Source organism: Pelophylax lessonae (genome assembly GCF_965119305.1).
Source record: "Pelophylax lessonae genome assembly, chromosome: 5".
NCBI lineage: Eukaryota > Metazoa > Chordata > Amphibia > Anura > Ranidae > Pelophylax > Pelophylax lessonae.
In genome coordinates, this window is record NC_138772.1 from 367,860,579 (window position 1) to 367,876,901 (window position 16,323).

Sequence of the window (16,323 nt, forward strand, 5' to 3'; positions counted from 1 at the left end):
CTGGTCAATCTGCTTTGGATGGGGGCACTGGTCAATCTGCTTTGGATGGGGGCACTGGTCACTCTGCATTGGATGGGGGCACTGGTCACTCTGCATTGTTGGGGCACTGGTCACTCTGCATTGATGGGGACATTGGTCACTCTGCATTGGATGGGGGCACTGGTAACTCTGCATTGTTGGGGACACTGGTCACTCTGCATTGGATGGGGGCACTGCTCACTCTGCATTGGATGGGGACACTGGTCACTCTGCATTGTTGGGGGCACTGGTCACTCTGCATTGTTGGGGGCACTGGTCACTCTGCATTGTTGGGGGCACTGGTTACTTTGCATTGATGGGGGCACTGGTCACTCTGCATTGGATGGGGGCACTGGTCGCACTGCATTGGATGGGGGCACTGGTCACTCTGCAGTGATGGGGGCACTGGTCACTCTGCATTTGATGTGTGATTGAATGTGCAGAATATCGGCCCATATCGGCCGATACCGATACTTTGTGACCAAAATATCAGTATCTGCCCTGGAAAAACCATATCGGTATATCCCTAGTTATCAGTGCCTCCTCATCAGTGCTGATTAGTGCCGCCTCAAGAGTGCCCATCACTGCAGCCTATCAGTGCCCATCAGCACAGCATATCAGTGCCCATCAGAGCAGCCTCATCAGTGCCCATCAGTGCAGCCTCATCAGCGCATATCAGTGAAGGAGAAAATTTTTTTTTTTTTTTATATTTCTGTCTTTTTTTGTTTGTTTAGCAAAAAAAGAAAAAAAAAAAAAAACAGTGGTGATTAAATACCTCTAAAAGAAAGCTCTCTCTGTCTCAAAAAAAATGATAAAAGTGTCATATGAGTACAGTGTTGCATGATCGCACAATTGTCATTCAAAGTGCGATAGTGCTGAAAGCTGGAATTTGGCCTGGTCAGGAAGGGGGTATAGGTGCCCAGTAAGCAAGTGGTTAACAGTGTTACTTACCCCTGTGCTCTAATGCTATAGTGCCCCCTGACAAATCCATATAAATAATGGCTTTCTGAAAAGTAATAGGCCATATGGCAACCAAATGCAGTGCAACACAAAGAAGGTCAAATGCAGCCTCTGAGCTGCCATGTGTACTGTTCAGTTAAAGCCAATGGGATTTTGCTGATCTGTGCTTGACGTAAGCTTGGAATGCACCTCATATGCAGGTTTCTAGAAATCTAGTGAAAACATCAGCTAACAATTACTAGCTGACTTTTGCCTTGAACCTTTTTATGTTCAGAAATGACTCTCTTGGCAATCATAGCCCATTGTTGAATGACAGATTTCAATGGGAAAAAACAAATACAATGAAGAATATCAAAATGTTATTGAATCCCTAGGTCTGGGTATTTTCATTATACTTAACCACTTCTGGACCGGACGGTTTTCCTCCTTAATGATCAGGCCTTTTTTTGCGCAACACTGTACCCAAATAAAATTGATGCCCCTTCTTTCCCACAAATTTCTTTCAGCGGCATTTGATCACCTGTGCGCTTTTTTTTCTTTTTTTGCGCCATAAGCAAAAAAAGAGCGACAATTCTGCAAAAAAAAAATATATATATTTTTTTTACTTTCTGCCACATAACATTCCCAATAATAATAAAAAAAAATAAAAAAATCTATTTTTTTCATCATTTTAGGCCAATTTGTAATCTGCCACATACAGTATCTCACAAAAGTGAGCACATTTCTGTAAATATTGAATAATATCTTTTCATGTGACAACACTGAAGAAATTACACTTTGCTACAATGTAAAGTAGTGAGTGTAGAGCTTGTAAAACAGTGTAAATGTGCTGTCCCCTCAAAATAACTCAACACACAGTCAATAATGTCTAAACCGTTGGCAACAAAGGTGAGTACACCCCTACTCACTCACTGGGGGGTCAGCCTGTCAGTGCTCAGACCATACGCCACACACTGCATCAAATTGGTCTGCATGGCTGTCATCAGAAGGAAGCCTCTTCTAAAGATGATGCACAAAAAAGCCTGTAAACAGTTTGCTGAAGACAAGCAGACTAAAGACATAGATTACTGGAATCATGTCCTGTGGTCTGATGAGACCAAGATAAACTTATTTGGTTCAGATGGTGTCAAGCATGTGTGGTGGCAACCAGGTGAGGAGTACAAAGATAAGTGTGTCATGCCTACAGTCAAGCATGGTAGTATGATGGTGGGAGTGTCATGGTCTGAGGCTGCATGAGTGCTGTGGGCACTGGGAGCTACAGTTTATTAAAGGTAACCATGAATGTCAACATGTACTGCGACATACTAAAGCAGAGCACGATCCCCTCCCTTCGGAGACTGTGCTGCAGGGCAGTATTCCAACATGATAACGACCCCAAACAAACTTTCAAGACGACCACTGCCTTGCTAAAGAAGCTGAGGGTAAAGATGATGGACTGGCCAAGCAGGTCTCCAGACCTAAACCCTATTGAGCATCTGTGAAGGCATCCTCAAATGGAAGGAGGAGGAGCGCAAGGTCTCTAACATCCACCAGCTCATGGAGGAGTGGAAGAGGACTCCAGTGGCAACCTGTAAAGCTCTGGTGAACTCCATACCCAAGAGGGTTAAGGCAGTGCCGGGAAAAAAATGGTGACCACACAAAATATTGACACTTTGGGCCCGATTTTGACATTTCCACTTAGGGGTGTACTCACTTTAGTTGCCAACGGTTTAGACATTAATGGCTGTGTTTTGAGTTCTTTTGAGTGGACAACAAATTTACACTGTTTGGGTCCTTTCACACGGCCGCTCCGTGTGTCCGCAAATCATCCCATCCGTTTGCGGATGATTTGCGGACATAATGTAAGTGAATGGCACTGCGGGTGTCAGCGGAATACCAGCCGCTGACATCCGATTTTCCTCCTTTCAGTTCTGTTCCGTTTTTACAAATGGAACAGAACCCCATTTTTTCTTCCGTGTAAAAAACGGAAAGGAAGGAAAATCGGATGTCAGCGGTGTCATCCGCTGACATCCGCAGTGCCATATACTTACATTATGTCCGCATATCATCCGCAAACGGATGGGATGATATGCGGGCACACGGAGCGGATGACAGAAATGTCATCCGCTCCGTGAAAAAAAAAAAAGTCCCGCAGCGGACCTTTCACACAGAGCGGCCGTGTGAAAGGACCCTTATACAAGCTGTACACTCAATACTTTACATTGTAGCAAAGTGTAATTTCTTCAGTGTTGTCACATGAAAATATAAAATAAAATATTTACAAAAATGTGAGGGGTGTACTCACGTTTGTGAGATACTGCCATTTTGGTAAAAAAAATCCCAATAAGTGTATACTGATTGGTTTGCACAAACATTAGCGCGTCTACTAACTAGGGGAAAGATTTATGTCATTTTTATTTATTTATTTATTTATTCATTTTTTTTTACTAGTAATGGTGGAAATCAGCTATTTTTAGCTGGAATGCGACATTGCAGCGGACAGATCAGACACCTAACTGACATTTTTGACACTTTTGGGGGGACCAGTGACATTACTACAGTAATAAAAATATGCAATGTTACTGTACTAATGACACTGGCAGGGAATGGGTTAACACCAGGGGCAATCAAAGGGTCAAATGTGTCCCTAGGGGGTGCTTTCTAACTGTGCAGAGGGGTGGGCTTATGGAAGGAACACAGGGACCTGTGCTTCTAAATAGGAGGAACACAGGAGCCCTGTGTTCATTACTGACAGAACAGCGGTCTGTCGTGTTTACAACGGCAGACCGCCGTTCTGTCTCCACGGAGATCGATCAAGGCAATAGAGGCCGCCGGACTCACAGATCAGCTTCCCCTGTGGCGAATGGGAGCGCACACGCGCGCCCCCACTCGCAGTTCCTCGAAGCGACGTACAGGTACGTTGTTTCGCGGGAACGAGTCAACCTTCTGCAGTATATTTGATATTTTTATAGATGATAATCTTTATTGAATTCTTTTTGCCCCTGAGGAAGCAATAATCTTTTGCGAAACATGTCAGGCTAGAATTCCAATGGAGGCATAATAAACCTCACACCTCAATAAGGAGAATCTTATCAAGGACGATTTTGGAAAGTCACCATTTTTGTATATGATTGCATTTGTATTTGTTGTCTACATGTGTTTTGTGTATGTCTGACAATATTATGCCAATAGTATCCATTTGTTAATACTATTGGCTTTTAAAAGGAGAACATTTAATAAAATATATTTTGATTTTATATATCTATCTTGTTATACATCAATAGAGTATGATACCATAAAAGTCCCACTAAGCCCTCCCCTTTTTCCAACGTCCTTATGGACATTGGGAACTTTACACTTCTGCAGTATATGTGCGGTCGCCGGTCGGCAAGTGGTTAATATCCGAATAAATAATTTACAATCTACTGATTGAGAACAGCATTCATTTTACATCATGTTAATAATCTCAGTGAAATATGACTAGCTATTAACTGAATTTATGTATTCTAATAAAGTACAATATTGATTTCCCTTTCTCCATGTTCCATATATCATATGCAATTCCAAGAAGACACAAACAACAATGATGATCTATATGTATTTCATAATCATAATGTATAGAAAAACCTAAACATCTTCTTTTCCTAGCCAAGTCGGTCATTTGCCTTGTATCCTACAGAGAATATATTCTAAGCAAGGCAGGAGCTGAATTCAATAGCTAATCTTTTTGTAGATAGGAGTCAAATAATGAAGAGAGCTGACTCCCCTCCCTCTTTCAATCATATGCAAAGCCACTTGCGTCGCTTTCAGTGGTGAGCTGCTGAGAGTGCTGTAGTTTGCAGCATTGGAGTCACACACAAGCAGACTGGTGCATCTTGCAAAAGAGCTTGTGATGATCCAGAAGCAGGCTGGCTCCTGATTTAAAAAAAAAAGTGATTCTGGTTTCAAGAAGCAGCCAAAGGAAGATCAGGATGTCTATTTGAATCTGCAGTTTGCTCAACTCCCAATCTGTTCTTTGAAGACTTTTTTATTTTTTAATTTTATGGAACAAGTCCTAGCCATGGCCAACCATGTTGAGTCCTTGGCTTTGCATCTGGTCTTGGCCCCAATGGTCAGGTCTTCATGTACACTGGATTGCTGAGAAGAAAAAAAAATCCATGCAATATGGCCAAGAGATTAACTAGTAAAGTTTGATTGTGCTGTGAATATTAAAGGAGTTGTCGGCTGAAGGCTTTCTATTGCATGGGCTAGAAGCCTGGAGGAGAAGAACTGATTTCTTTGCAAGGGATAGCGCTCATCTATGTATTGACATCTCTGGATTGGGTGGTCTTGCTGAAAGGTGGTCTGTCATATTCATATTTATTCGCTGCTTGATACTATGCAACAAACAGAGCATTTGGATCTGCTCCAGGCCGAGGGATTTTACTGTTTTAATGCGGATTTCATCCCAGAAATATTATTAAATCCCTATTTTTGTAAAGCTTGCCTTCAGAAGATTGCAAAGGTGGAGCGACCAGAGAGAGCAGATGACGGACCCATTAATCCTTTCAATGCATGGAAAGACCCAGGAAACGCTGTTATGTAAAGCGGGTGAAGCCTTCGATCTGGCTTTGGTCTCCCCCCAAACTAATGATCAGATTGCTTTGCGATTGTTCCTTTGACATCCCCCTTTGACAATTCTCCTGGGGGGGAGGAAAAGTGACCTGCAGCCCATCCATGGCGATCTGTTGCAGAGCCCTGGGGATCTGTCTTGGAGATGTCATCTAGTGTTTTGAATGCAGCGTTTAGAGACATTTTAGTCCTATAGGCGATCATGGTGATTACTTGAACCGTGTAAAGAGGAAAGTGGTGATTCCTGCTTGTATTTTTTTTTTTTTTTAATTTTTAATCCATCCTATTCCCCCCCGCACTGGAAGTCCTCCCGTATCTAAATGGAATTAGTGGAGATCGAAGCCCCTTGTGTAAGGAACAGACATGGTCCATGGGCGCAGTTTGTTTCACAGTGAGTATGTCTAGCTGCAGATTGCTGCTGCACAATACTTCTCTTTTCTTCTAAAGCTAAGGACTTGGATCAGCTTTGAATAGCAAGCAAGCACTATTTCAGCAAAAGCTGCTGCTGCTGCTGTGATTTTTCCTCTTCTTATGGGATATTGATGTTGGCAGCAGGCTGAGGACAAAGGTGATGCAAGTAGAAGCTTCTACTGTATATTTCTGCTGGCCATACATTGACATTCTGGAGATGTAGCCTAACTCCCTCCTTATGCTTACCATGTGAAGTCGGTGGGGGGGTTGCTGTGGTGGTGGATGGAGGTATAACAGTGTCATTTTCTCTTCTGCAGTGATTAGTAAATGCTCTACACAGCAAAGTGCTCTTCCATATGATAAAGCTGCTTTATCACCCACCCCATGTACTGTGCATTGGGTTTGGTGGTGGTGGTGGGGGGGAAATGACAGCTTAGTTTCATCAAAAGCTTCTGTGTTTGTAAAGAACTGCATTAAAATCGCTAGGACAGTCAGTTTGACTCTATTAAAAATTCAGAGGCTCTTAAACGTGTGTGTATTAAGAAGCTTCATTTCCATAACTCATTAAGGACCAAGGACAGCTCCCATCTATGTGTCAATATATTGGTCTTTTGATGCTGCTGTTTTGTTGTGTGTCTTCCCATTCCTCTTCTAGCTTCTGCAGCCTACAATATAAGAAAGACACCTTTGTGTCCCCCCTCTCTAGTGAATTGTAAGCTTATTTGACATCAAAGGGTTTTGCCATATTCAAAAGCTAGCTAGTGTACATTGCTTACTTTTATAACCAGAATGTCTGGATCATGGCTTTGGCTGGATGAGTGTGCCAAGGCGCACACATCACCTTTTTTCTTGGGGCTGAGTCAGTGAGACATAACGCATTGTCTGACATATAGCAGACATACTGCTCAACCTTTTCAACATAGAGGAACCCTTGAAATAAATTTCTGGTCTGGGGGAACCCCTGCTAAAAATTAAAAATCCACAACTCATGAAACATTGGTGTGACAGTCAGTGGGAAGAATGCTCCTTACTTTTGTCATCATTGGGAAGATAGCTAAAAGGAACAATGGTGTCATTGGGAACTTATTGGAGAGGCAGAAATTGCCCATTGCTCAAGGAACCCCTAGCAACCTCTGGAGGAACCCTAGGGTTCCATAGAACCCTGGTTGAGAAACACTGCTCTATATCCTGCAAACGTGGCTGATATACTACAGAGCAGTTGCTAACAATCCAGTGTGTGTGTGTGTGCGTGTGTATGTGCTGAAAATCACAAAAAAAATGTAGGCTCCATGCACACTGGCTTTAAAATCGCTGCTTCTCCAGTAGTTTCGCGTTTTGCTTGTAGAAGCAGCTCAACGTTATCCTATGTGTCCAAGCACATTAGGACGATTACAGGCATATTTTAAGCTCAATGGACAGGAAGGAAAGAAAAAACTCCTGGTTTGCCTTTTTGATTGGAACTTTCTGGCAGAAAAAAACGCAAAACTCTCCTAAACTATGTGCAAAAAATATATATATTTTGCTGGGTTTGTAAAAAAAAAAAATATATAATATATATATATTTTGCCAAGGGAACTGTCATTTGTTTAAGCGTGCATGGAGCCTAAAAGATTTGTTTTAAACAACTACAAGCTATGTCTATTAAAATAGCCTGTAATGCTATAAAAAGGACACAGTGCTATTCATAAATGCATCAAAACACTAATATGTCTTCTTTTATTGCAGTTGTAACAAGTCTAATTATTCTGCATGTGTCTTGGGCAACAAAAAAAGTAGGAGGTAAGTTGGGTATGGACCTCACCACTAGAGTTTTTTTTCTTATTAAAAAATATAAAAATGTAAATTTAGTGTAGATTTCATGTTGTATTTTTTTACATGGATTTATTTGGTGTGATTTCCTTTTTAGACAAACAGACACCTTCAGAAGGACAGAAATCTCTACAGTGTGGAACGTGGACAAAATACACAGATGGAGGAATTTTTACTTCTCCCAACTACCCCAACAAGTACCCTCCTGACAGGGAGTGTATCTACATAATAGAAGGTAGTTATACTTTAAAGCTATTTGCTACACACTTTTGCATGATCTGCCTGAATATTTCTAAAAATCAGATTTTGTTTTGATTTTTTTCCCACTATAGTAATATTACAAGTTCTAAATTATTGAAGTAATCATCAGTGGCTTGGGGGCCGCATGTAGATCTCTACTTCCCTTATGTTGCTTGTATCAGCATTTAAGTATGTGTCTGATTTATTGCTGCATTATTATATAATTCCCATAAGTGTGAATTTATTGCAAATTTATTGCCCAGTATAGGAATAATAAATGTTTTAAAGCAATGATCCTCTATCTTATCGCTTGGGAGCCCCATGTAGGTCTCTGTTGTTTCAGCATTAGTGCACATGTCTTTTGCAGTATTATATAGTTCCCACATGAGTGAATTTATTGTCCAGTACAGCAATATAGCATATAACATATTCTAAAGAAGTATTCCTCTGGCCAGTAGCTGGGAGGCCACACAGAGATCTGTTTCCTTTAATGCAGTTTGTACCATTATCGGAGCATATGTTTGTGTTTCTGCTGCATAATACAGAAGAGTGACTATTTAAGTGTTACTAAACCCAGGACCCTGCATTCACTATATCTGGTCTCCCACAGTAAATATAAACTGCTAAACAACCTTTCTCATTAGCAGAATATAGCAGCCAGTGTCTGGTTAAAGCTTGTAGGAGGAGTTTTCATTCTACTCTGACTGTCCTATGAGGTTGCAGGATCCCTGACACCCTGAGTGGACAATGCTGATTGGCCCTGTACTGATCACATGCAGTCTACCAAGAAAAAAAACACTCTCTAGCAATACACACCAAACTGAGCATGTGCAGAATGACTCCAAAGGATCCGTCTTATCAGGAGATAGGTTGGGGACAGTAAAATAAAGGGAGGATCAGAGAAGACGGGATAAAACAGCTTTTTTACACAGTGCAAAGGATTAACCCCTTAGGTTTCACAGTGAGTGTTGCAAGCATGCTTTACTGCATATACAGATTGATTTTACTGTTGTGGGTTTAGTAACACTTTAATACTGCTAATTTAGCCTTTTTTTGTGACAATAGGCCCCATTCACAAAGCGATTATCTCAGAATAAGAATTTTCAAATTTTCAGATCTTATTGGGATCATAAGGATCAAATCATAAGGATTTTCAAAAATGACAGTTATTTTCATGTTAGAGATAATGGCCTCAATTCTCAAAGCTAACACATAAGGACAAGAACACTTATTTTCTAAAAAAGTTACTGTTATTTTCAGTTGAGTCCAATGAGATTTGAAAATTACAGCCTCAGGGCTAAAAATAAAGATTGTTTTAGGGCCGGTTCACATTCCTGTGAGTGCGCCGATCGCATGTAATTCGGAGCGCACTGCTCCTTCATTACATGCGATCAGAGGTGCGGATGCGATGGCTGAATTTGCACTGTATCCGCACCAAACACGCACATGACCCTTTTTTCCAGCCGCATCTGGATCGGATCGCACAGTGGTTCACACTTGTGCGATCCGATCCTGTGCGAACTGTCAGATCGCACTGCGATATGCGATCAAACTGGGGGTGTCGTTAACATTTCATTGACACCCCCTGCATATCACATATGGCAGTGTGAACTGCCAGGGGTGCGTTTGCGATGCGGGAACAGGCTGCAAATTCACAGCCTTCCCGCATCGCACAAGTGTGAACCGGGACTTACTTGTGACTTAAGCTCTTAGGCATTAAAGCTAAATTCCAGGCAGATATACACAAATACATGCAGCTCTGTATTTATTATTATTTAAAAAAAAAAAGATTTAAAGATATATAAGTGCAATGGTTTTGCACAGAGCAGCCCTGATCCTCATCTTCTGTATTCCCTCGCAGGTACTCCTGGCTCCTCCCTGCTTCCAAGTACCCCCCTCCCCGTCCAAGTCACTTGCTAAGGGAGGTACTTGTGTCAGCTTGCTCCCAAGCCCCACTGCCTGAGACCATTGACACAGACAGCAGGGCTTTACGCTGCCCCACCCCCCATTCATAGGATTTGATTGATACCAGCAGGAGTCAATGGCTCCAGCTGCTATCATTCTGCCCTATGAGGAGGTAGAGAGCGCAGAGAGTCGCTGCTCTTTTGCACAGAGCTGGATCGAGATTTGGCTCAGGTAAATATTAGGAGGGTGAGGGTGCATGGATCCTGCAGCACAGATGGTTTTTTACTTTAATGCAGAGAATGCATTAGGGTAAAACCTTTAAGTGGTTCTAAACCCTAAACATTTTGTACCTTAATGCATTACTTGCATTAGGGTAAAAAAAAAAAGGTTTAGGTATCAGCATCCCCCCTCACCTTCCCTTTTACTTACATGAGACCTCATTCTATCTAGTGACTGTGCACGTCTGCAGCTCTTTTGTCCCTTCACTTCCAGGTCTCACTGGCTATGCTGGGGCAATGGGAGCCATTGGCTCCTGTTGCTGTCAATCAAAACCAGTGATGAGGGAGCAGCAGCCGGGCTCAGGAGTGAGCAAGCACGAGTGTCCCCATGGGAAGCGGCTTCCCATAGGGGAACTGGACAGAGAGGAGGGGCCAGGAGTGCCAGTGGGGGATCTAAGAAGAGGAGGTTCCATTGCACAGAGCAGGTAAGTAATCAGTGTAAGAAAGAAGAGGAAGAAAAGTAGGCATTGGGGTGGGGTGGGGGGTGCTGTATTACTTAACTGCAGCAAAGAAAAAACAGATACCCTTCCCTAACAGATGGGACTGTCTGGAGTGGCAGAGCTGTGTAAATTCCATAGGTGGATGTAAAGAAAGTCAATTCACTTGGTAGGCAAAACAGATTCCTATATATTTAACTATTTGCCTGGAGTTCAGATTTAAAGTTATATTAATCCCTTACATAAGCCCACTGAAGTGACTAGCCTCAGTTGATACACAGTGATGAAGCGAATACTCCTACAAAATTGGAACCTGTTTATTTGCAGTCCTCTCTTCTCCGCAGCCTTCTAAAGCACACAGATCAGATAGTATTTGTCAGCTTCAAGTAGGCAGGGGGCAGGGATCTGATGTCACACACTGCACAGCACAGAGCAGAGACCTTAGTGTAATCTAACACATGAATAGAGGAAAAAAACACACCACCCTCTACATAGCTTCACCTAGAAACATACACATCTGAGGCTGTCAATCACCTGCTGTGTGCTACATGGCAGGGGATGCACACCAGGTGCTATGGACTGAAGCAAGTGCACTTTATACAGTATGAGGACAGGCTTTGGTAATTTTTCATATCAGAGGTGTATAACCACTTTAAAGCAATCAATATAAGTAGCAGCATTTTACTTGGGATCAGCCTTTGAGCAGAGCTCAGGCTGGGTAAGGGAAGAAGCAGCACAAGAGGTCAATTAGTTCTGCTGCAGTGCTAGAAGCATGCTTATAGAAGAGACAGAGAAGAGATCAGGGTGAAAAGGAGTGGAAATAATCTGTCTGCTTTTTATCTTTCACTGTCTAGTCATAGGGTGGGTATGGGGTGGAGACCTGTATATTTTACTAAATTGCAGCAGAGAAAAATCAGATATCTTCACCTGCCAGATGGAGCTGTGCTGTGTGGCGGAGCTTTGTAAACCACATTGCTGGATGGACAGAAATACAAATCCTTTAGGCAGGACAACATGTACTGTATGAATGTAAATACTGTATGTACTGTATTTCATTATTTGGCTGGAGTTCAGCTTTAAAACAGCACAAGCAAGAGACAATTTAAATTAGTATCTGTCAATAAGATTTCAGTCTATTTAGGTCAAATATTGAAGTAATGATTCTGACTGGCTGCTCTGGGTTACTGCATTTTTTCAAGTTGCTATTTGTTCTCTTAAACTGGTGTCTAAATTTTTTTGTACCTGAATAATAGTCTTGAGCCATAAGGGGCTGGCTACCTCTTCTATAAAATGTTTTTGTACCTATGGTAACTTTTTTAGTAACCTACTATTTTTTACTCACGCAGTGCATAATTTAGAATAGCGCATTGGGAAAAATAAGTGCTGAAATGTGTGCTCAGAAAAGTTATTGTTAGATATGTAATTAAACTTTAAATGTGGATTTTCACAATGTAATCTTGGCTAATTAAAAAGGGAATTCGTGTCAACGTTCTAGTTAATTTCCCTTAGTATTGTCAAGTCTTCTGTGCTACAATTAAAGATTAATACAATAGTTATAATAATGCTTTTTAGCTCTAATTTTTAAAGAAAAAGTATCACCTCACATATTTTTTTTATGCCCCATTCCCCAGGAGACTAAGTACATGTAGTACTTTAATATGTTTGAACTAGTGCAGTAGGTGCAGAGCTAGGGTGCGCGACAGTACGCCCCTCTTCCCCCTACTGCTGTCTGAGCAGTTTGTTGTGTAGGAGGCAAATACTTGATGAGTGATGATTGACAGCCCTGGTTTAAGGCACCAGGTTCATGACCAAGATACTGAAGAAAGGAAAGACACTGCTCCAGGTGTATAGTGTGTGGTGATTGCCAGGAGATAGGATATCCAATAGAGTGCTGGCCCCGGCCCGCCTCAGTGGGAACACTTGTAGGAAAAGAAATAGCCGCACATCCAGGGATTCCAATAGGTTTCAAATACATTTATTTCCAAAAAGTTGCAAGTGATGACACCAAAAGACACCAGCATGAAGTCTCGTATACGCGTTTCACACATACATCTTGTGCTTAATCATTACTTCATGCACTACATGATTAAGCACAAGATGTATGTGTGAAACGCGTCTACGAGACTTCATGCTGGTGTCTTTTGGTGTCATCACTTGCAACTTTTTGGAAATAAAGGTATTTGAAACCTTTTGGAATCCCTGGATGTGCGGCTATTTCTTTTCCTACAAAGGTTCATGACCAAGAGAAGCATCATCACAATGCAAAGGAAAGGGGCATGTTAGCCAGGGGGCAGTTGCTGCTTACTAGCCTGGAGTGGTCAAATTGTATTTGATTGATGCTGCTGGAGTGGACAGATTGAGAGGAAGATAGAGGAGAAAAAGTTGATGGAAGCTGGAGACAACAGAATGGATAAGATGGGGAAGGCAGGGTAGATGGAAGCTGGAGCAGACAGAGTAGGGTAGATGGAGCAGACAGAGTTTATGGAACCTGGAGCAGACAGAGTGAGAGAGATAAAATGGACTGAGTGGGGGAAATTATACAGACGGCATCAATAATATGTGGGAAGTTATTTTTCATTGTGCTATGTTTTAGAGTCACTATAAACACACAGAATTTTTGAAAGGCATGCTCACAGCAAAAAGGGTGGTAACAACAGATCTTTTTTTTGAAACTCCGCAAATCGGGCTTCATGCAGGGGAGCAACATTTCTTTTTAAAATTTAGATAGGTACTTAAAAATGACTCAATAGACCTACAGTCAAGATTTTATTACTGATCAGGCTATAGCTCACATCACTAAGGAGCTTTTAATCATTTTGTATTTTAAAAAGTGTCTCTTGTAAATGAGACTATATTTTACATGTTTTTAGGCCAAGGTCTACCGAAGCTTTTTGGAAATGACATAAAAAATGCATTAAAAATATGTAAACGATAATTCTACAATAGCAAACATAGTTATTTAGGCTGTTAAGAGGAAATTGTTGGTCGATTTCAACCTTTTATCAACTCTAGTGGTTGTGGTCAAGAGGAAGGCCGAACAAATACCCAAAAGCAACTATTGCTACTTTCATGTTCACTATCTTCTAAAGAAGGGTCTTCTAACACATAACTACTTCTAACTACTACTGATGGTAGAATCTTCTTAGCTCCACACAGCTGATGTTCTCCTGTCCTTTTGTACATTGCTCAAAATTGAATGGTCACCTGTCAGATCTGTATCTTGATGCAGAATGTATTTATACATATTAATTACATCACCTCCTCATTTGTTTCTAAAAATAATATATGCTTAGTTTTTTGTTTTGTTTTTTGTTTTAGGTGAGACCTTTCATTCCCTTTAAATAGGCTGTCAGTCATTCTTACTGTACTGTGCAGAAAACTGTACTCAATGTTCAATTTTCATCACTACAAGTGGATTCTGTATAGGCAAATAAGTACTTAATGTGCATTTATAAACTTTTTAACTAAGGTTATAATGCTAATAAATATAATAAGTGTGTGACCTAATACATGAAGCAACCATATGAGTTTCAAGGAGAGTAAATAGTGACTGCCTGGTTGGTGCAATTTCACAAACTTTTAAAAATAATTGAAGTATATGTATCACCAAAACATTTTAGGTTTTGGATAGAGTAGGGTAAGGTTAAAACCCCTGCCAGGATTTTTTGCCAATGGTGTCTCATTGGGGAGATTTATCTGTCTGCGTTGAATTCCCCTGTTACACTGTTGTCACCGGGTATTTCCATTAAAATAACTTTAGACTCACACCATTTTCTTATCTAACATTCTTGGTTTCCCATTATTTTCTGTTTCTGCGACAGTGGTATCTGGGAAAAATATAGGGGTGAAGCTCCCTAGTGTAAACAAGACAGAAAAAACATTTTGACAGGGTATCTAACCCCCTGGTGCCCAATGTGTGGCATGAAGGCCCTCTATGTGCAGCCCATGGACTATTGAGTGGCAGCAGATAGCCTGGCACTGGAGCACTGTCTGCCTTTCAGAGCTGCCATTGAAAGAGACTGTACTGGAAGCAGAGTTATCCCTGCCCACAGTACAAGTAAAGTCCTTACCTGGGAAGAGAGATCGTCATTGGGACATGTGACGGGTAGGTGATCAATAAATGGAGTAGAGGTTACCAGCTTTTTCACTGCCATGACCACCAATAAAGGATGGGGGTTAACTTGATAACAATATGGTGGGGGGTTGTCACTTTCATTCAAATGACCACCAATACAGGGAGGGTGGGGGGCAGGTAAAACTTTCATTGACATTACCCCCAATACATAGGCGGATGGGGGGGCTAACACTTGCACTACCATAATAACCACTATGCAGGATTAACTTTTACTGTCATGATCAACAATGCATGGGGGGGGGGGGGGATAACTATTACTGTCATGACCACCAATATGGGGGAATTGGGGATGGAGGCTTAACACTTGGGGGTTTGTGGGCTACCTTTCAGTGGCTTTGACCACTAATGTAGGGGAGAGATGGGGGTTAACTTTCACTGCCACCGACCACCAATGTGTGTCAATGTTATTATTACTGACACTAGTGGCAGGGGTATTATTGTAGTCACTGACACCAATGCCGGCTGTTATTTTTGTAGTCACTGACACCAATACTGGGGGTCATTATACTTCCATTTCTTCAGTTTGTATTGTGAAACACTGCAGAAAATGCAACAGGACCAACATTTTTGGACACTGCTATTCTGCAGCCCTTTGGAAGTGTCAGGACCGCACTCGAGGCCCTCTAAATTTTTCCAGTTGACCACCGCTGATTTAACCCTTCCCTAGCTGGTAAATTTCACAAAAGTACATCCTTCTAAAAAATTGGATGAGCACGTATTTAACACAATCATTTTGAGCTTGACGAAGCTGGGATTTTTTGGCATGGCCTTCATTTGCAAACTGCTTATATCCAAGGCCAGTATACCAAAATTCTGGTGAACTGGTGCAAGATGTATGAAACCTAGACCCCTGAGCAGTGTAAAATAGTAGTAAGGTCTGATGAGTGATTTCTCATCCTATTATGCTGGCCAAACTTGGATCAAAACTCAGCCGGTTCAGCAGGGATCCATGTATGGGCAGGCTGGTTGTACACAAGTGTGTACAACCAGGCTGTTGAGTTTTTACCAAATTAACAGTACCACGGGCTATAACTGGCAGCTAGGGATGGGCTGTGTGTTTGAGTCAAACGTAAGTTCGACTCGAAAATTAGCTGTTCGTGTGTTCGCTGAACACACAAACAAATGGGGCACTCAGTGGGAAGTTCACCCACCCATGATCGCTCCATAATGCACTGCACTTTTGCAGTGCAATGATTGCTGATGATGGGCCAAAGCATGCACCTGACCTGTATGCTTTGGCCAATCACAGCACAATGTACTGTCAGAGCCGTGATTGGCGAAAGGCAGAGTGCCTTTGGCCAATCATGGCTCAGGGGCTAAGTCCACACCCCACACTAAATAAGGTTGCTGCTTTCACGGGAGCTGTGTATAGTGTGTGACAATGGCGTTTAGGCAGAAATTTAGTGGATAGTGTGTTCAGTCAATTTAGTGCAGTTTAGTGTACAGGCATACCCCACTTTTAAAATGTATGTATATGTTGTAGTCATGGGTCCCTTCTCAGTGCTCCCCAAGTTTGGTGTCCCTGTCACTTCTGGTTTGG

The 16,323-nt window shown here is 41.8% G+C and overlaps 1 protein-coding gene across 1 annotated transcript in view; it reads left to right on the forward strand.

Annotated features, from left to right (window-relative positions):
• Positions 1-5,815: 5,815 nt before the first annotated feature.
• Positions 5,816-16,323, forward strand: part of NETO1 (neuropilin and tolloid like 1) — a 204,861-nt gene continuing 194,353 nt past the window's right edge. The window contains exons 1-3 of the mRNA XM_082259265.1: positions 5,816-5,959; positions 7,705-7,758; positions 7,886-8,023. Of these exons, the coding sequence (XP_082115391.1) occupies positions 5,932-5,959; positions 7,705-7,758; positions 7,886-8,023 (220 nt within the window). The 5' untranslated portion in view covers positions 5,816-5,931. The remainder of the gene's footprint in view (positions 5,960-7,704; positions 7,759-7,885; positions 8,024-16,323) is intronic.